Below are 21,338 nucleotides of genomic sequence, written 5' to 3'. Positions count from 1 at the left end.
TGTAAATTCGAGATTTTTTGCAGACCAGAAGTAAATGTGTGCATGTGCACATATTCATTTATCTGTGAGAGACTGGAACGATTTATCAGAGTTCGGAATGAAACAGGTTTTTTTTTTTTAAATTTTTTTAAAACATTTATTCATTTTTGAGAAACAGAGTGTGAGTCGGGGAGGGGCAGAGAGAGAGGGAGACACAGAATCTGAAGCAGGCTCCAGGTGAGCTGTCAGCACAGAGCCTGACATGGGGCTTGAACTCACGGACCGTGAGATCATGACCTGAGCTGGTCAGACGCTTAACCAACTGAGCCACCCAGGTGCCCCTGAAACAGGTTTTTGATCTGGACTCATCCTCTTTTCCTTCTCCTTTAAGTTTATTCCAAAGACTGCCATAGAGCAGTGGAGAGGCCTCTGGACTTGAACACAGAAAACTTGCATGCGGCTCCTGGCTGTGCAACTTACTAACTGCCTGACTTGAGCCAAGTTGTTGCACCCTCCGGAGCCTCAGTTTTCAATCTGTGAAGTGGGGTAGTTGTGAGGATCAAACAGGTAACAAATGGATACAACTGCAAGCTTAATACTATTCTGTCAGCACAGAGAATTCCACAGAGTGGGAGAAATGGCTTTTGCATAATTCTATAAGCAGTGTTCTTTTGAGCATTTTAAAAGTGAATCTGTTCTCAATCGAATAATTTGTACTGCTTTGTATTTCATTCTGTGGCTCAATTTCACTAATTAAAATGCACAGCCACCATACTATATTGCATGCTGTTGTATGTAGTTCATTTTAACTTTCCATAATTGGATGCTGCTGTGTACATCCAGTGAGCACTCAATAAAATTAATTGAGGGTAATGATGATGAAGACAAGATCTATAGTGTCGTCGTTGTTTCTCCCAACCACCCCCGCCCTGTAAGCTGGGATTGTTTGCATTTAAAAGTTGTTGCTATGGAGTTGAGAGGGTAGGTTTGCTGAGAGCTTATGGTATATGATCCATAAAAGGCGGTCATGGTAGGTGTCTTACTCAGTAGAAAATGTCAAACTTGGTGTAGGAGGATCTGTTTGGCTCTTATATTGAGCCATAAAGCAGTGTCTTTTGTCCAACCTACTTGAATATCAAGCCTGTTTCTATGCTGCGGCCACTACCTCCCCAGCCCCCTCTGTCAGGAAGGCCTCCAGCTCGCTGTGTGCCCAGACCTCCCTGCTGGCCTCTGACTGAGGGCTCAGCCTTGCTTTTGTTACTTAGGCCTTTTATTTCTTTCAGGAAAATCAGTGGAATGAGCTTCTTGAAACTCTGCACAAACTTCCAATTCCTGACCCAGGAGTGTCTGTTCATCTCAGCGTGGTAAGTGGGGGCAGAAAATTAACGATCGCCGAGAAACCATTTCATCATTAACAGTAAGATGGAGTTGGCCGAACAAGATCGTCTTTTGTTGTCTGCACCTTCCCCAGCCCTGCCTCTGAAGCCTCTGGACTCAAGACAGGCCAGAGAGTTAAAGTTCTTCCCTTTCTTTGGGATTCCATGAGGAATGGGTCCCAAGTGTCCCCAGGCTCCCCTCTTCCTGGTTGGCATCCCATCACTAGCATCTCCTGGATGGCAGGTGCCGGGCTTGGGATATGATGGCTGGCCCCTTCCCACCTCCTCAGCCCCCTGTCTCATGCTTTCCTTCCCTTCTCATCATTGCTGTGCATGCCCCTTTGCTGAAGCCCATGCTGTCGCCCCTGAGCCCTCAACACTGCCTCTCTCCTCCTAACTAAGGTAACCCACATTTATCCTTCAGAACTCACCTTGGATTTTATTTATAGAGAAATCCTCCCCTTGCCTCCCTTCTCTCCACAAGGCTTAGACGAGGTTTTCTTCTTTGCCCCGAGCATCTTGTACGCTTTGCAGTGTTTAGTCACACCGTATCTGTTCTCTGGTCTCGGCCACTAGCCCCTCAAGGACAGGAATGGAGAGAGCCTAGCATGGTTCCTGGCCCACAGGAATGATTGTTTCTTTGAATTCTTTTAAGTACACGCTACGTGATGTGTGGTGCGCTCAGCTGAAAACCCTCCACACTGGGAAGTTTCAGTCTAGCTGTAGTTTTGCCGGTGACCTCGGTGATCTTAAAACCTTTAGCCTGTGGGTCCCAAGCTCCTCATTGATCAGATAAGATGTCAGAAGAGGTGTAGGGGATCTTTTTCATATTTCAGTTACTGGAGTTCTCTGATTCTCCAGGTCAAACCTTTGCCACCACCTTCATCAGAATTCTCAGATGGACACTCATTGGCCAGCTATTGACTGATTACCCAGGGGCTATTTTCCCTATGTTGTGGGATCTGAATGTTTAAAAAGTTGTGTTGGATGTGTGATGTGACATCTTTCACCCCGCTGATCACAGGATCCAGCTGATTTTGCCCATCCCCTTCCTCCCTCACCTCTCCATGTGTGTCCCTCCCAAAGCTGTGCCTTCGGTCGAAGAGCACGACCTTCCCCTGATAGAGGAGGATCGTTCTTTAGTCAAGGGCATAGGAGTAGCTGTGCTCTCCTGCTAGAATCTCCAAACAAGCTCCCAAGGTCCATTTGTAGGAGAACATGGGGTAGTCAAGCTTCCAAGGCTCTAGGTACATCCAAATGAGGTGTTGCATGTGGCAGTCTGCCTTTCTTTAGATAGATAGACAGAAAGACAGACTGACTGACTGACCGACCGGTCTGGTAGATAAAAAGATTTATTTTTGAAATAATAGAAAGTTTTGTTGTTCAGCTTCACTAGGACCAGGTGCAGCACTGGTATTCAGTGGTTGGTGTATTTGCCCTCATGAAGAAAACATATCTCACAGGGTTTTTTTAATGATCAAATTGAAAGCAGTATTACTACCAATAACTAATAATAGATCTTCTATTTCGTTAAGTTCTTAATTTCTGCCAAGTATGCATCTCTGATGCTTAAAACAACTCTACAGAACAGATAGTAGCATTCTCGTCTCATAGATGAGGCTTAGAGAGAAAAAGGTACTTGCTCACCCAAGGCTGTGTGGTTAATAAGTGAGAAGACTGGGGTTTTCAAACCCAGGGCTAACTTCCAAGCCCATGTTCTTTCCACTAGGCCATGAGTGTTGAAAGAAAGGGAGCAAAGAAGAAACTGGTCTGATAGAGGTTTTTGTTCATTCTAATAGAAGAGAGGAAGGAAAGGAACCTTGTTAGAGAAATTCTTGAAGGGAAGACTGCACGGAAAAGATGATGAAGAAATGAGCTTTAAACCTGTTCGGGTCATTGCCAGATAGCTAAGCAACCTTGCCTTTGTCCCTGTCCCTTTTCCTCAAGCAGCTTGATCTCTCCGCTTCAGTCTGTAATGACATCCGACAGGTAGCTGTGGAGTAGCCTGGCTGGGTCACCAGCTGCTGGGGAGGAAGGGCCACTCCTTCCCCTGAGTGGCTGCCAGACCTCAAGGACAAGCCATCCCAGGGGCAGGAGAAACTGTTGGGGGGAGGAGGTGCAGCTGTTTCGTGCCAGTGGTTCCTAGGAATGTTTCTGACCTCCTCTGGTTGCTGCATTTCATGGGTGATGGAGCAAGACAGAATCTCAAAGGACAGCCTGGGGACTACTTGGTTTTGGAATTGCGTTGCCTCACTGTTTACAATCCATTGCATCTGTAAAGGCAGATATTTGTTTCTTTCCTATTCGGGAGGAATTCTCTCCACGTTGCATTTTGGATTTTGAAGGGCTAGTCACATTCAGCTTATAAAACTTGAAATGTGGGAAAATGGCAATCCTGGACTTTGTGTCTTTGGCCAGAAGAGACTACTTCTGTGTGTCTGGTAGAGGCAATTGAGAGAAAATACAAATGCAGATTAGCAGTCGGGAAGTAATAATTTTCTATTAAAATATAATGTATGGAATGCTAGGCACTTCACGTGTATAACGTTTATTCTTCAGAACAGTTTTGAAGGAGACCTCAGGTTTCCCATTTACAGGTTCAAAAACTGAAGTTCTGAGCTATCAAGCGAAGTTGACTAAGTTCATGTAACTATTAAATGGTGACTCTGTGGTCCTTGTTCCTTCTCCCTTGCTGTGCTGGCCACTATTTTGTCACTCCATCACCATGTGGACATCCATTACTGAACATTTCCTGGGACTCCCCCTAGCCGTTTGTGATAGAAGTTGGTATCTCATAGCATCAAATTTAACCTTGTATTTTACAACTCATTGTTAAATTGAATCGGATGTTAACTAGCGTTTTTTTAAATGTTTATTTATTTATTTTTGAGAGAGAGAGATTGTGAGCAGGGGAGGGGCAGAGAGAGAGGGAGAGAGAGAATCCTAAGAGCCTGACAGTTCGAGGGGCTCGAACTCACAAATGTGGGATCATGACCTGAGCCAAGATCAAGAGTTGGACAGTTAACTGACTGAGCCGCCCAGGTGCCCCAATTGTTAACTAGTTTTCATGCTGCATAGTCTCTATTATAAGACTTCATAGGTGGTATTTTGGCACAGACATGCAGCTTTTGGAATGATGCTTTGCAGAGAGGGTTTTTTTTTTTTTAAGTGGTCTTTTCATAATTTTTGTTTCTGCCTTTTAGTTTACTTTAATTCAAGAGGCTTTAGCTATAACTTGTTCATAAAAAAGTGTAGGTATAGCAATCTGTTTCAGTGGGAAGAGAATAGCTCTCGTTCTTTGGACCTGGTTTCAGTTCCTGGTTCTGTTACCTGCTAGCTGTGTGCCCTTAGCCTTAATTTACCCATTTATACTATGGAGATAATATCATCTTAAAATTTGTTATGGAAATTAGAGATAACATTTATACAACTCCCTGACATAAAGCCTTCCATGTAGCGGTATCCAACAGTCAGTATCTGTTGAATATCAGGCAAGTAGCTTATACTATTACTGTTGTTGTTGTCATTATTGCAGTTGTCACCCAGCCTTTCATTTCAGGAAGTCTATACAACCCATTCTTCTTGAGACCTACTTATTTTGCAATTATCCAAGAATGGAGGGGAGGGACTTCCTGAAATGTCACTTGGGGGTCCAGGTTTGAACTTTGGCCGTGGCTAAGCTGACCTTCTCTGCTGCGACCTTTCCTGCCCTTTGCACAATCCCATTTTTAATTGGCTAGCACCAGCCTCTCCCGTCCTGCTTGCCATTGTCCTCCTTGTCTTTAGTAGCACAGAAGAGGTGTCATCAGTTCAGCCTGTTGTCATTTAACTCAGGGACATATGCTCGTTACATACATGGGGATGCCTCCTTGAAAGTTCTTTGAACAGGTCAGGCTTTCAGCTCCATTGAGTCTCCCACTCCCTTCACTGGAGATTACACTGGAAGTCAGGAGGCTTATTTGCAGAGCCTGCATAGGGGACAGAATTCTCCACTGTTAGCCATCTGTAGTGATCTCAGTGCAGCAGACCTTCAGTTAGAGCTGTCCTTAACGTCACTTGGGCCTTCGGGGCAGATTTTGCCTGCAGCTTGTATATGGATATAACCTCAGATGCTAAAATGAAATGGCAGGTTTGGTTGGTAAGACCATTGCTGAGTGAACCTAGTGATACTTGGTCCCTTGAGTCCACTTGCCTCATTGAACAATAAATTATGAAGCCTGCAGCTTTCATGTGTTCAGAAATGTGCAAACATTGTAGGGGAATTTAGCCTTTAACCTCGTTGAGCTGTTCATTTATATCTCCTAAAGATGTTCATCTCTCATAGAAAAGAATTCCGTCTACCAAACTGATGATTTAACATGTCTGGCTGTAATCCAACATTATCCAAAGAAAATATTCTGTGGTCGTTTCCTATGAGTGAAACTTTCCTCAATTGAGTAAGGAACTATCTTCAGATCCCTTCCTGGATTTCTGAGTAATGTGCTTGTGGCATATGTTTACAAAAATAAATAGCATTTGCTTTTCTTTTCCAGCATTCTTATTTTACTGTGCCTGATACCAGAGAACTTCCCAGCATACCTGAAAATGTGAGTACTTGGGGAGAAAAGTTAAGTTTTTCGTCTTGTTTTTTACTTAATTTATTTTATTTTTGTTAATGTTTATTTAATTTTGAGAGAAGGAGAGACAGAGCACAAGTAGGTGAAGGGCAGAGAGAGAGGGAGACGCAGAATCCAAAGCAGACTCCAGGCTCTGAGCTGTCAGCACAGAGCCTGACACAGGGCTCGAACTCACAAACCATGAGATTATGACCTGAGCCAAAGTTGGACACTTAACTGACTGAGCCACCCAGGCGCCTCTACTTAGTTTTAAAATAAAGTAAAAGGATACATTTTCCCATTATAAAAATAATGCATTACAAAAGCAAAGGCAAATAGAGAATATTTGAAAGGAAGAGAAAGTGTAAAGACAAGGAGGGATCATTACTCATACTTCTCAAAGGTAATCCCCTATTAACATGTTGATGTCTCATTCTATTCTTTTGGGAATGTATGTTTCACATAGTTAAAATCACCTATTGCATAAACATTTGTCTATCTTATTCATAAAAATCATATTTGGTGGTTGCATAGTATTTCATTTGCTATGTGGTTTACTTAGCTCTTCCCTTAGTGTTGTATATTTAGGTGGTTTTTAGTTTTTCTCTTATAAAGAAAATGCTTCTATATGAAGAACTTTCCTGTAAAGATTTTTTTATTCAGGTAGGTTTACTCAAGTACAATTATACTATGGTTCTATATTCGCTTTTAAGAGAGTGAAAGAAAATATTTGTGGGTATGAGTGTGAGGCCCCTCCAGTCCCACCTCTTAAAGAGTTTGGAGCAGTGAACTTGAGTCTGAGGGAGCAGAGGTTAATGTTTGCCCTCTGAACAAGATGAATTATGTATCTAGCCTTAAGACATATTTCCAAAATGTTTTACTTCGATTATAAATAGTACTATGTAGGGGCACCTGGGTGCCTCAGTCGTTTGGGTGTCTGACTCTAAATTTTGGCTTAGGTTGTGGTCTCATGGTTCATGGGATCGAGCCCTGCATCAGGTTCCACATTGGAACCTGCCTGGAATTCATTCATTCATTCATTCATTCATTCTCTCTCTCTCCCTCTCTCTCAAAATAAATAAATACATAAACACATAAATAAATAAACATTTAAAAATAAATAAATAATACTATGTTGAATTAAATATAGATTCACCACCATGTAGGCACTTGATTACTTTTTTAAAATTGTATCAAAATATATATAATATCTAATTTACCATTTTAACCATCTTTGTGTATACATTTCATTAGTGTATATATATTCACATCGTTGTGCAGTCATCATCAGCATTCATCTCCAGGACTTTTTCATCTTTCCCAACTGAAACTGTGTACCCATTAAAAATCAACTCCCCATTTACCCTCTCCTCTCATCCCCTGGCAACCACTATTTTCTCTCTCTCTCTCTCTCTCTCTCTCTCTCTCTCTCTATGAATTTGATTAGGTATCTCTTTTAAGTAGAACCATAGAATATTTGTCCTTTTGTGTTTTACTTATTTCATTTAGCATCACGCCTTTGTGGTTCATCCATGTTGAGCATGTATCAGAACTTCCTTCTTTAAGACTGAGTAATATTCCACTGTAGGCATAACAGCCCTCTCCATTTTGTTTATCCATTGATGGACACTTGAGTTGTTTCTACATTTTGGCCATTGTGAATAATGCTGCTGTGAACATTGGTGTACAAACATCTAGATGTTCAAGTCCCTGCTTTTCATTCTTTTGGGTATATATTTGATTATTAAAGTACTGGAATAAGTGGTATATTTCTTTATAACTACTACAGATGCACAGAAAGGAAATTCTTTTAAATGTCTGTAAAACAGATAAATTATAAGTGTCAAGTAAACATGCTTTATTAATGAAGTTATTAGACTGTAGAATTGTCCTTAGGTAAACATCTTAGTTGGGACTATCAAATATATCCATAAAATTTATTATCTATATGATCAGGCTCTGGTGTAAAACACTGTTTTCTTTTTGTTTGACATTAAGTAGTAAAAAGTTTGGACTGTCATTCCCATTTCAGCAACAATAGCTAATATTACTGGGTACTGCTGCTTGTCAAATGATGTATTCAGTGATTACCTGCATTTTTTCATTTACCACTCTTAATAAGCTTAGTTGCTAACTATCATAATTATTATTTTATATATGGAAAAAGAGGCCCTGAGAATTTAAGTAACATGTTCAAGATTCTACAGCCAAGAAGTAGTAGAATTAGAGTTCAAACATTGGTCTTTCTGATTCTAGAGATGAGCCTTCATATGCTGTGCTACACTTCGAGCCCACAATTTTACCTTTCACCTCTCAAAAAATTCCATGGAAATGACAAAAGAACTATAAAATATAGTTCCAGAGGGAGCTGCCATGCACCAGAAAATTTCAGGAATTTCCACAACATAAAGGAGATGATTATGGATACTTAGCAGTCAGTAAGTAGACAATGGAAGAACCCAAAAAAGAACTAGAAAAATCCTGTGGAAGAGAAGAAGCAGGGTCTTACTGTGGACAAATAGCAAAAGGCTGTTTGTCGCGGGATTATTTTCAAATGCTATGAAACATTTATAGAAATCGTTTATGTCCCAGATCACACTGAAAACTTTTAAAGAGAGAAACTCAAAGTCTTACAGGCCAGTCTCTTTTATGGCAATGCATACGACTAGAAATTAATAATAAATAAAAATTTAAAAATAATCATCTACTTGAAATAGTGACTGGGTCAAAGAGGATAAAACATTAAAGTTGTGTATTATTTAGATATTAATGGTAACAACACAAACAACAAAAAGCCAACGGATGCAGCTAAAACTACCCTCAGGGGGAAACTGATAGCTTCTAATGCTTTATTATAAATGAGAAACTTAGAAAGTAATGAACTTGACTTTTAGCTCAAAAAGCTGGAAAATGAATAGCAATAAAAAAGCCAAAGTAGAAAAATGAATTACGGTTTAGGTAAAAAATGTTGTTAAAGTAGAATTGAAAAATAAGACTTTTTAAAAACTGAATTTTTGAAAAGAAAACTAAAGTAAAATTAAAATTATGCAATAAATTTGGAACAGGCAGTAGAAAATTTTCTAGAAAAATATAAGTGATTGAAGTCAACCTAAGAAACAGGAAATATGAATATGGAACCAGAACTTGAAAAGATTAATGAAGATTTTTTGGCCATCTCTACACCCTGCTGTTACAAATGTGCCAGCTTTAGGTGGTTGTATAGGCATGTTAAGGAACAGATACTATGTAAACTGTTCCAAATCATAGGAAAGGTATGTACGTATATGTATTATACAAAAGCAAAAGAAAAAACCACTTGTAATCCCATATCTCAGAGAAAGTCACATTCCAAATTTTTCTTTCCTTCCTCTTTACAATAGTACTAGTTTTCACACTATGCAGCCTAGAGCCCCAAGGTTGCTGTAGGACCCTGGATGGCCGGGGGGAGATAGGTGTCTGGCTGGCCAGAGCACAGGTCACTGCTCCTGCTTTATTCATAGCAAGTTTATTTCTAGCCGCTTAAGTAGGAATTAGATAATACTTTGAGATAAAAGTGTCCTCTTGATTTAAAAAAAAAAAAACAGTTTTAGAAGCTACGTTTTAAAAAACATAGTGTGGGGAGGGGTGCCTGGGTGGCTTAGTCGGTTAAGCGTCCAACTTTGGCTCAGGTCATGATCTTACAGTTCGTGAGTTCAAGTTCCGCGTTAGGCTCTGGCTGACAGCTCAGGGCCTGGAGCCTGCTTCAATTCTGTGTCTGTGTGTGTGTGTGTCTCTCTCTCTCTCTCTCTCAAAAATAAATGTACATTAGAAAAATAAACACAGTGGGGATCATACCAAATATATACACCTTTATGTCAACTTTTTTTTATGACAGTGCATTATGGACATCTACCCTTGTCATTAAAATTTGTTACAGGATATCTTTGTTATAAAAAACATTGAACAAGTAAGAAGTACATATAGAAAATGAATTACCGTTGTCCGTCCCCTACCCCTAGTCCCACTCTCCCTCAAGTTTGTATGTCCTTCCAGACCTTTTAGGCCTTTCTCTATGTATGTGCAGTGTCGTATGTGTGAGTACCTGGGTGTGTTGTAGACATTTTTTTAAGACATAAATGTGATACTATTCATATTGTTTTACAACTCACTTTTTTAGTTTAGTGTATTCTAAAACCTGTTTATATTTACTTCATCCTTTTTTAATGATTTTTTAATTTAACGGCATTACTATTCTTATGAAAATTATGCCTATTAATGCCTTAAAAAACCATATAGTACCACATAATTGTTGATGAAAATTTCAAATTCTCCTTACTTTCCACTTCTCAGAGGCAGCTACTTTCAAGTTTTTAGCAATTGCAGTATTTCTGTCCGTGTTTTAAACCAATGTGTATATATGGCTACCTCTTAATTTTTCTGTCTCAGATATCACCTGTTAATTTTCTTATGGAAGTTGAGAGTTTAGGTCTTTTACCATCTCTGAGCCCCTCTCTCCCCAGAAAAAAAAAAAACTTTTTATCACTTGCATGTTTTCCCTCCCCCATTTTTCCTCTACCTTCAGGAAAAATTTTAAATCCATAATGTTTATAAATAAGCATGCAGAAGGAGACATTCGATTATGATTGCGTTTCCTTTCTTGTACAACTTTTTGTCAATTAAGAGTTTCTGGATTTCACATCTTCCTGTTTATTTTATTCCCTCTGGTGAAACATTCTCCAGTAGTTTCCTCAGAAAGTATTGTGTTGGGGGCAACATTTTGAAACTTTCCATCACTGAGAATGATTATCCTACTCCAGAATGAGTTGGAAGTTTGCCTTCAGAATTTTGAAGATGGAACTGTGTTGACTTCTAGTTTTCCTGTTAAAACTTGGAAGTTGTAAGCCTTTCTGATTCCTGATTTATTTTTTAGGATCCTTTATTTGTCTCTGGTATTCTGAAATTGTACAACGGTTTGCTTTGCTCTGGCTCATTTTCATCTGCTGTGCTGGGCACTTGGTGGGTTCATTCAGTCTAGAAACTCATGTCCTTTAGAGCTGGGAAGTGTTGTCACATTATTTCTTTGAAAAAATTGTTCTTTACTTTTCTCTTTTCTCTGGGGCCTCTATGGTAGGATGTTCAACTTTTGTGTTGATCCTCTAATTTTCTTTTCTGTTTTCTGTCATTCCCTTTTAGTTTTCCTTTTCCTTTTTCCAATGAGTCTTTCTTCCCTGATGAATTTCTTCTGCTGTCATTGTTGATATCATGAAGAATTGATTATAAAGTTTCAAGTTCAATGCTTTTGATGGTCCTTTTCTTTCCCTTCTTATTGAAGAGTCTTTTGGTTCTGTTCAATAACTTGTTGTTTAATGGCATCTTGTTTTAGGAGTGCAATATTTTTTTCTCGTCTCTTTGAGACTATTGTGTATAGATTTAAAAAATTGTTCTTCTTGCATGTTTTTTCTTCAATGTTTTCTCTCTTCTGTTTCGTTCTATATCTTTGATTGTAGAGGCTTTCTTCAAGTGGCTGTCCAGCCCTGTTTAGACTGAGGCGCTAAAAAGCTAAGTGGAAGGTCTGTGTTCATGAATGGGGCTTGTTACCTGGGGCCTTTATTGTAGATGATGGATCAGAGGTCTGGTTACTTAGGGGGTCTACGGGGGAGCTCTCAAATGTCAGTATCAGAATCTTTTCTTTAGATCTAGTAAGTTTTGTTTGTGTCTGTGAGCATAAGCTTCACCTACCAGCATTCTGGAAGCTGAGGAGGGTGGTGAGTTATGGGATATCAACATTTAGGATGTGTTCTTTAAGTCCCCCTCCCATTTTTTATTTAATGCTTTATCCTCTGTCCTTAACTATACCTGGTGTCCCCAAGATTTTCTGGTTCAGTGCCTCCAGAAAGGTTCAGTGCCTTTCTGCTGGAGGGGTGTCAGAGTGAGCCTCTTGAGAGAGAAGAATCTTATTTTCACTGGCACCCTTTTTCCAACCTTCAGAGGTTCTGGGTGTCTCTGATTCCTGAGCCTTTTTGGAGTTCTGTGGCCTGAATTGGGCTTGAGCTTGTGCCTGCACCCTGTCCCTCTGTCCCAGCTTTTGTGTTCAGCCCTTTGTCAGCTTCCAAGTCACCCTCCATGAGTTTTTCAACCTCAGTTGGTGCTGTGATTGGTGTTGTGGGCACGTTGGGCCAGATAATTCTTTGTTGTGTGGGATGGTCTTGTGTGTTGTGGGGTGTTAGCAGCATTCCTGAGATCATGTAGTGATATGATGGTAGCACACACCTCTCCAGCTGTGACAGCTGAAATGTCTCCAGACATTGCCACATGTCTCTTGGGATGAATGACCCAGCCTGAGAACCATTTCTTTGGTAACATCTGCTTTCTGGCTTCTAAAAATTTGACCTCTCTCTTCCAGTAATGTCTTTTCTCTTGTTCTTTGGGGTTTACGTCTTTTAAAATTCTTTCACTGTGACTTTTCCTGGGGGGTTATTGGGGAGGGATGGTATCAGAAAGTAAAGACAAATATGTGTGTTTAGTCTGCCATATTTTACTGGAAGTCCCTCTAGTGTTTTAACTGTACCTCTCCTACTAATAGACGTTTAGATGGTCTCTAATGTCTTGCTATTATAAATAATGTTATAACAATTATTGCCTAGGTGAGGTTCATTATTTTAGTTTTTTTTTTAATTTTAGGGACTGAGAATTCCTTAAGAACTTAAATTTAAGGTACCTGAAAGTTCTGATAATTTCTTAATTTTCAAAACTGCTATAACTAAGGTTAGAAATAGGTTAGGAGGAAAAAACAAACCTGTCTTCTTCATAGCCTCAGCTCCAATTCCTGTCTGCACTGCCCCCACCATTAAAAAAATTTTTTTTTTTTTTTTGCATTCCCTCTGCTGGTTTTGCCACTAATGAACCAATTCCCTGTGTATGACCCATTGTCCCCTAAATCCTCCTTTGCAAATCGGTAAAAGGCTGGCCTTGTTTGTTTCTAAGCGGGAATAATAAAAACAATCTGCCAGACTCCTAACATACATGGTTCCATTTAAATCCTTACAGCTCCTCTGTGAGAGGTAGACGTGAGCCCCATTTTATATGTAGGGACCCGGGGCTCACAGACCTGAGGTTACCAGCCCAAGGTCTGTACCTAAGTGGGGTGTAGTGACTGAGGTTGGTGAGGAAACCAAGCATTTTGTTTTCATTACGCCAGCCTGCCTCCCTGCAGTTGGCTTTTGATATTCATGAGGAAAGAGAAAAAATTATTTTTCATGTCTCAAATATGAAGTGAAGCAGGAACGCTTTTCCTCTAAGGAGAATCTGAACTTTTGTAGGACCAATTTGTGTGATTTTTGACATAGAGTCAGTACTGAGCTCTAGCCATGTTGAAATTTGCATTTTAATCTCTTGGTGATTTTTCAAGGATTAATTTAAAATGACTAAATTGGTGCATTGCAGATTGAAACAAGCAGTAACCACGGGGTTGTTAATATGACATAGTCTGCGGTAGTGGAAGGAACATGAGTTGTGGACACAGCCAGACACTGGGCTCCACCACTTGGGGACCTTGGACTACTTACATATATTCTCGGAGCCTCAGTGTCCTTATGTAATTAAAAAAAAAAATGGGAGGAACAAATGAAGCATTGGATGTAAAGTTCCAAGTTCAATGCTTGGTGCAAGAGAGATACAGCTTTTGATGGTCCTTTTCTTTCCCTTCTTCTCTTTGCTTTCCTACAATCCTAGTCTTAACCTCTTTTGAGGTCTGTGTTGTGGCTACGGGCTAGGGCACATTACTTCTGGGGGCTTGTCTTTCTCTGGGTTTTTGCTAACATTCTGGGTTGTGAAGATCATTTCCTTTCATGGAGTGTGTGTCTGACCACACAAGTCTCTTAGCAGCTTCCACTGACACCGTAATTTTTGAAGCTTAGAAATGGTGCCAGGAATGAAGTCCAGGACTCCAGTGCCTACCACATGGGGGGTTCTGTAAACATTTATTGACTGTCTCCTCTAAGGGGCATACTGAACTTAAGAGAATAAGCAAAGAAAAGGATGGAAGGACTTTGGCACACGGAACTTAATTCTGCCGCCAGAGAATCCTGTTGCTCTGGACAGCTTCAGAGGACGGTTAATGTAAGAAAAAGATAACACCTACCATGGATCAGTTCAGGCAGTATTTGTTATGTCATGGGATCTTCACAGCAGCTTGTGGTGTGGTTGCTCTCCCTGCTCTGAAGAAGAAATGAAGCCCAGAGACCTGAAGTAACTTGCCCCTAGTCAGCCGGCCAATAAATGCTAAAACCGGGCATCACACGCAGGTCAATCTGATCCCAGTGCTGAGATGCTGCTGAGCCCTGGGCCTTAGGCTCCATGGCTTCCTACGCCCTTCTAAGAAATTGCTCATTGGCAGTTTCAGTTCTGTCATTAATTTTGTGAACATGTTTAATGTCATTTCTCCTTCCAGAATGAGAGGGATTAGTATTTTTTTGTCGCTGCATCTCTGTAATTAGCACTTTACCTAGAACATAGTAGATTGTCAATATATATTTATAGAATGACTGAATGGTTGGCTGGCTGGCTGAGTGAATGAGTGAGCAATGCAGCCACCCCGCGGAAAGGGGAAAATAACAATTCTTCTCACTTGGCTTTTGGGTCAGTGTGTCTGCAAGACATTAATGAAAAGCAAACATAGAAAATTCTTTCCACTTTTAGATCGCTGTTGAAGTTAATTCTCATTAATCCTGCAATTTCTGCGTCGAAATATTTTCTTCCTTTTCACTGAAAAAGCATCACTAGGTAATTGTTCATCAGGGTTTTTCTCCATCAAGATAACACATGTAGGAGTGAATTTTATACAGGCAATAGTCAAATGAGCATAAATCTTTATAAATTTTAAACAATTGACCTGCACTAAAAAGAAATCCCAGATCAGGAACAATAATATTAGGTATGGGTAGTAATAGTAACATTGTAAACTGGCTGTATAAGGGACTTTTTTTTTTTTTTTTAAGCACCCAGGTTTTGAAGTTTACTTTTGATTAATGGATAATCATATAGACCTTCATTTGGGATATTAAACAAACCTGTCTTAATTATCTGGTCAGTGTCATACCAAGTGGTTAATGATGCAGGAAAAGCATTTAGGATGGACAGTTACATATAACATTGCCCAGGCTCCACTTTGTCAAAAGATGTACCATGATATAGAAAAGATTTATGAACTCATCGTGACTTTGAAAAATAAACAAAGTTGAGGTGGTACTAGAAGGCCTATTATCAAGTACTGAGATTGTAGAGAATTCCATTGTTGCTCTTAAGGGTTGTCAGGTAATTGTTTATTCTAATGGTTTTTCCATTCACATAGGAGGGATAAAAGTTGACCTCTGGGTAAACCCTGCCTTCTTTCCTATAATATACTTCTCTGATGTGATTGCTTAAGTGAGTTTGTGGAATTCTTACACAGATTATTTTAGAATGCAAATTTATAATTCCCTTTTAAGAATCCCACACAACTAAAGTAACCTAAATTCTTTAAAAAAAAAAAAAAATCAATTGAGGATTCTAAAGGTTTATGTTATGGGAAAATAATCTGAGCAAGAGTTATTTCAGGAAATAAGACCCATTGGCAAAACCAAGCCTCTTGCCTTAGAAGCCTCCTCCAGACACAGTACAGTAAGTCTTTATCATGTGTACTGTGTATGAAGCTGAAAGTCACAAAGACTAATAAAATGACAGACCGTGGGGCGGATTAGCATCTGTTTCGAAGGCTCCAAGGAGTACCCAGCTTAGAGTCGGTTCTTTGGTTTGGGGATTATCTCATTTCCCCAAGGTATTGAACCTAAGACGCTTTTTCTCTAAGCTCCACTATATCCCCTCCCATCCTTGGCCCATCCCCCCAAACCCCCACCTGCTTCCTAACCCCGGGCGTGGATCACAGTGAGCCTGAAGTCCCCAGCCACCTGGATCGGCACAGGAGCCAGCAGGGATGGCTAGAAGTAAGCAGCTATTATGGGGCTTCTCCTGGGGGAAATGAGGTTTGTCAGGTGCCTTCCCCTCCTCTTTGTCTGGATTTAGAGCCACAGAGGGTTAGGGCTGGAAGGGACCTTTACCGTCATTTCTTTGTAGAGATGAGAAACGGGAGCCTGGAGAGGCTAAGGAGCTTGTGCAGCACACGCCTTTTCCGAAACTCATCTTCAAGGCTGTTTTGACCCTGTTGACTAGAAACCTTCCTTGGACCTGAGCCCTTCCCAGCCCAAGTAGTGGTCAGCTTCATATCCTTGCTACCCAGCCCTACAGAGTAAGCCCATAATACATGCTAGGCAGATAGGAGAATGCTCACAAGGCACATCATTGATATGTAACTGAAATAATGCTTGAGCTCTATGAATGGAAACAGAATGTCCTTAAACCTAAAAACATACTGGCACTGAGAAAACTGAACCCTTCTGAGTCTGGACACTGGAAATAGTCCCTCTAAGCAAGATTTTCCTTCCCAGTAGGTGAGTCACACAGAGAATTCATTGTCAGGGAATAAAGGGAATGGTGATTTAGACTTAGCCTTGGTGGCATTATAATCCAGGACACTAGGCCCAAGACCAGGTGAACGGCAACACCTTGCTTGACAGGATTGATGGTTCTTTAGAAGGAGGACTGATCCCACATTAAATGAGTGGACTCTCCCGCTAAAAAACCCGGCAAGTGGACAAGTGTGATACTCCGTAACCTGGAAGTCCTGGGCGTTGTCTGAGATTCTTCCTCCCCCCTCCACTTCTCAGGTCTAATTCATTATCAAGTCCTGTGATTCCACTTTACAGAGATCTGTCGCATCCATATCCAAAGCTTTCATCTCAATAGTTTTTTTGCTGTAGTCATTCATTCAGGGAATATGGCGCCAGCCTGTTAACTGATTGTGCTGCCTCCTGCTTGCCCTCTCCTGTGCGTCCTCCATAGGACCTCCAGGAAGATCTTTCTGAAACACATATGTGATTATATCATGATCCTTCAGCAACTCCCTCTGACCCACAAGGGAAGTCTAGGCTCTCACAGAATCTGCACCCAGTCCTCCTGCCCCAGCATGTCCCCTGCTCTAAACCCTGCTCTTCATTTTACTGACCTGCTAAGAGCTCTTCTCTCCTCCTTGCCTCTGTCTCTGCCTGGAATATGCTTCTTCCTGTGTCCACTGAATGAACCATTGGTGGGAGGCCCAGACCTAATATCTTCTCCTCTGTCAAGCCTTCCTCCCGTATCGGTCCAGCAAAGTTGAATCTGCCCTTCTCAGGTGGCCCTGGAGTGTGTGCGGCCTGGACCACAGTACTTTGCACACCATACTGATGCCATTGCCATCCCCAGGCTAAATTCCTGGAAAATGGGGATCATCTTTTCTTTAATCTCTGCAGGCCCAGCTCCCAGGTTGGTACTAAACACATAGTAGGAGTTAAATACGTTTGTTGATTGGCTGATTACAGGAGACAGAAATGGGAGGTTGAAGATTAAGTCCCACTGAAGGAAAGTGCTAGGAGAGTGGTATACCTTGTGTCCTTTATAAGTATAAGCTCACAGTATATTCTGGCTGCAGTCTTGACCTAGGACAACTTGCTATGGAAGTTGTCTCTTCTCGTTATTCCCTACACTCTTGTCTTACTCATCAGAGATATATGATTGAGCTGGCTGTGAAATAAACACCTGCTTCTGCATGCAGCCCCTCCCCCACTACCTGATGAACAAACCACCTATTTCTTTACACTTTTAATAAATAGAGCCGCACACACCTTAAACAAGTCCCAATCCCACCCCCCTGCCATTTTATCTGACTTTGTGAGTTGCTAGTGTCAATTTTGTTTTCCATGAGCCCTTCACCATTGATCACTTCATCCAACTCAGACCCAGGTTTTCTGACGTCAATGCTGTGTTCTTCCTAATACACCACCTTGTCTGTCTTCCAGGCTGGTGTGTTCCTCTTAGTCCAGCTAAGGAGGCTTAGTCACTGCTTTCTCTACTTATTGATTCTTTCATCAAACTGCTAGGTGATGGGATATGTCATTATACCCAGAGGGACCTCAGTGAAGTGACAGAAACCTACTTGTAACTGAGTGGTTATAAGATAGAGACCAATCACCATGCCTGCTCAAAGTGGAGGAGCTTGACAAATGAGGAATCTAGGAAGACTTCCAGGGGGAGGTGACATCTCAGCTGGGTCTTGGAAAGTAAATGGGTGTCCTCAAGGAGGAGAAGAACATTCTAGGAGGAGGAAACAGAAGTAAAGACCTGAGGGTAAGAAAAGGCATGGCAGGTTTGAGAAATTGGGGATTGGTGGGGCTTAAGCCACTGGATCCTTTAAGGCACAAGGGAGAAAACCCCTTTCTCCAAGGGGTGTTCTTCGGAGATGAAGCATGGTGGAAACTGTAAATGTTCCCTGCAGCTGCTCTCAAGGCCTGCTGTGCCCCACAGGTGCTCCCATGGCCTGCTCTGCCCCACAGGTGCTCCCAAGGCTGAGTGAAGTTCCCGGGGCTGTCGCCACTCCCACCCACTCCCACCCGCCTGGGCGGGTGGCTTCCCAGAAGGAAAGAGGCAGGGGAGGAAGCAGATAAGAAAGACAGCTTCTGTTTAGACACAAATATCTTGGTAATCAGCACAGATGGGATGAGAAATACCAAAAAAAGTACATGACAGTTTAGAGAGAATTTGGCTAAATGTTACATATTTTTAACATACCTGTGTAGAGTTTTTGGAACAAGCACCTGAATCCCTCTGAACCCGATTGGGCCTGGGGGTTATGCCTCAACCAAGTGGTGTTTTTATTTCAGAAATGTTTCCTTCCCCATCCACAAAAGTATCCTTATGATTTTTTTTTTTTTTCTCCCACCAAAATAAGGTGCAGGATTTGTCTCTGACGCTGTGTCTCCTTATTTGGACGGCAAGCTGTGTAACATATTTCTACCCAGCGTGAAGCTTCTTGGCAGACTCTTGAGGCCACGTTTTGGTGGCTTCAGAGTTATCTTTGGATCTGTCAAAAGTGCTAATGGGCTTTCTGGCCTTCTTTAAGCTCCTCATTTCTATTTTCTTTTTACTTCCATCCTCTCCTAAAAGAAAAATTTATGTAATTCATCAGCAGTTAAGCATTTTACTGAAATGCTCAGCTGAGGGCCTTGTATTTTTGTTTGCGAGAATAGCTCTGCCATGTCACGGTCTTCAGAACAAACCCCACCCTGACATCATCAGCTCAGCACTCCTCAGTCCACTGGGCAAGAGATCCACTTGTTGACTCATTGAGACTGCCTTTCTTGTTTTTGGTTTTCAAGTTTGTTAAGAGGCAAGTCGGCGTGGTGGTTAGAGCAAGGGTTTCAGATTCAGGAGACCTGGGTTTGAAACTGGGCTCTGCCTTTTCTAGCTGGGTGACCTTTGCAGACTACTTACCCCTCCTGAGCCTCAGTTTCTATACCTGTAAAATGGAAATGAAACTGCCTTTTTCAGCGTTGTTGAGAAAGATTAGAGAGAACACAGGTAAAGTACCTGTTGTCCAGCACATAAGGATTACTCAGTAAATGGGATAACAGTTCTTAACAGCAGTGTTTCTCTTTCAGCAGGCATACTTTGATCCTGCTTTGTTCCTGTGCTGTGCTTTCTTTCCTGAATACAACTTTTACCTACAATTTTTAGTGATATAAACGATGAGCACAGGCTTAGAGACAAACTCACCCAAGACTGAATATGTACATAGTGTGTAACCTTGGTCATATTACTTCATGTTCTCTGTTGCCTCTGTTTTCTTATCTGTATGTAGAGGTGATAATACCTGTTCAAGGAGTGGCTTCAAGATCAAATGAAGTAACGTATGTAAAGCTGTGTGTATTGTAGATGTTTAAAAATGTTTAAGTGGGTCAATGTAACGTAAGGGAAAATATATGGGCTCTGGAGTTGGATCTGAGTCCAAATTCTGACTCTACCAGCTACTGAATCTCTCTCAGACTTACTTTATATATTGGGGGAGAAATGCCTCATTGGAGTTTTGTGGAAAGTGCGTAAGATCACACATACAAAGTATCTGCTATAGTACCTGGTACTTGGTAGGTAGTCAGTATATGGAACTGTTAATTCACTCACTATAAAGGTCACTGGTTAACCTGGTATTCCAATCAAACAACAATAAATCATAAGATAAGTGCCCATTCTTTTTCCCAACCCATAATATTGTTGAAAAGCACTTTATGCTATTTTGCATGTAAAATCCACCTGGTTTTCTTGAATTTATGGGTTATGGCTCTTTCATCATTATACATTGCAACCCCTTGGCAGTAGTGTTCCCTCCCTGACCCCCTTCATTTTCAGAGGATTATATTGTGTGGCATTGAAAACCTGTAACATTGAGGAAATTAACATATTCATGTATATTATTAAAGTCAGGTGGGTATAGAAAGGATTGCAGAAATGAAACACATTGTATTTTTTCTGAAACCTAAAGAGGGCCAATCTAGAGTACTAATTAAAGAAATGAAGTCCCGGCTACAGACAAAAGCTGGTTAAAACACTGCTTTGTCACCACTTGCTGCTTGTCTGCAATTTTTTTTTTGCCTTTTGAGTGAAATACCTGGAAATTGTAAATCTTCGAAATTGCTCCAATTCCTGCCGAGTCCTTTCAGAGAGTGTAAACTGTGGAGGAGGGGGACGCCAGCAGTGATGACAAGAGAGGAGCGTGCCCAGCCTTTGCGGGTGGGATCTGTTGGACAGAAACGGGCTCTGTGCCAAAAGCATTTTGGTCCTTGGGTACTTTCTCTTGACTACGCGTATGGTGCAGTGCATTGGGAAAGTCTTAGGATCTGGGGTCAGAAGATCGGAGCTGCAGTCCTGTCTTTATTGCTCATGAGACTCTTTGATCTTGGCATCCCTCTCTGAGCCTCGGTTTCCTCATTTGTAAGATTGCAGACTTCCTGTCCTGCTCACCCTTTGGAACTGATAAGAAAAGCAACACAGTGCTGCCTGTGACCTCACGTAAACTGTAGTCACCACACACAAGTGCTTCATCTCTAAAGTCTCTTCCAACTTTGCATTTCATGATTTTACACACAGTGGGATTCAGCCTCCCAGGTGGAAAGAATAGGACAGGGGCAGAGGAGAGTATACTTTCTGATGATTTTTTGCTTCACATGCTTTTTTAGATACCGCCTGTAACAAGAGCAAACAAAATAAGCTACGATCTCCCCTTCTTGTTTCTCCTAGAGAAATCTGACAGAATATTTTGTGGCTGTGGATGTAAACAACATGTTACATCTGTATGCCAGTATGCTGTATGAACGCCGGATTCTCATCATCTGCAGCAAACTCAGCACTGTGAGTAGACTCATGAGATGGGCTTTTTAATTGCTGTAATTGAAAGATGGATCAGAAAGATTAAAGACAATTTTAGAAAAAAATCAGCCACAATCCCCTC

The 21,338-nt window shown here is 41.1% G+C and overlaps 1 protein-coding gene across 15 annotated transcripts in view; it reads left to right on the top strand.

Moving 5' to 3' along the window:
* Positions 1 to 21,338, top strand: part of DENND1A (DENN domain containing 1A) — a 512,085-nt gene that overhangs the window by 249,017 nt on the left and 241,730 nt on the right. For 13 of the 15 annotated variants that reach the window (XM_045470412.1, XM_045470408.1, XM_045470411.1 and 10 more), the window contains 3 exons: positions 1,263 to 1,343; positions 5,888 to 5,941; positions 21,128 to 21,238. In XM_045470412.1, coding sequence (XP_045326368.1) covers positions 1,263 to 1,343; positions 5,888 to 5,941; positions 21,128 to 21,238 — 246 coding nt within the window. Of the gene's footprint in view, positions 1 to 1,262; positions 1,344 to 5,683; positions 5,792 to 5,887; positions 5,942 to 21,127; positions 21,239 to 21,338 lie in introns of those variants that run through there. The other 2 variants (XM_045470417.1, XM_045470414.1) reach the window with 2 other exon arrangements.

This window comes from Leopardus geoffroyi, chromosome D4 (genome assembly GCF_018350155.1).
Source record: "Leopardus geoffroyi isolate Oge1 chromosome D4, O.geoffroyi_Oge1_pat1.0, whole genome shotgun sequence".
NCBI lineage: Eukaryota > Metazoa > Chordata > Mammalia > Carnivora > Felidae > Leopardus > Leopardus geoffroyi.
The sequence above is the reverse complement of the archived record's forward strand: the minus strand, read 5'-3'. Positions and strand labels throughout refer to the sequence as shown.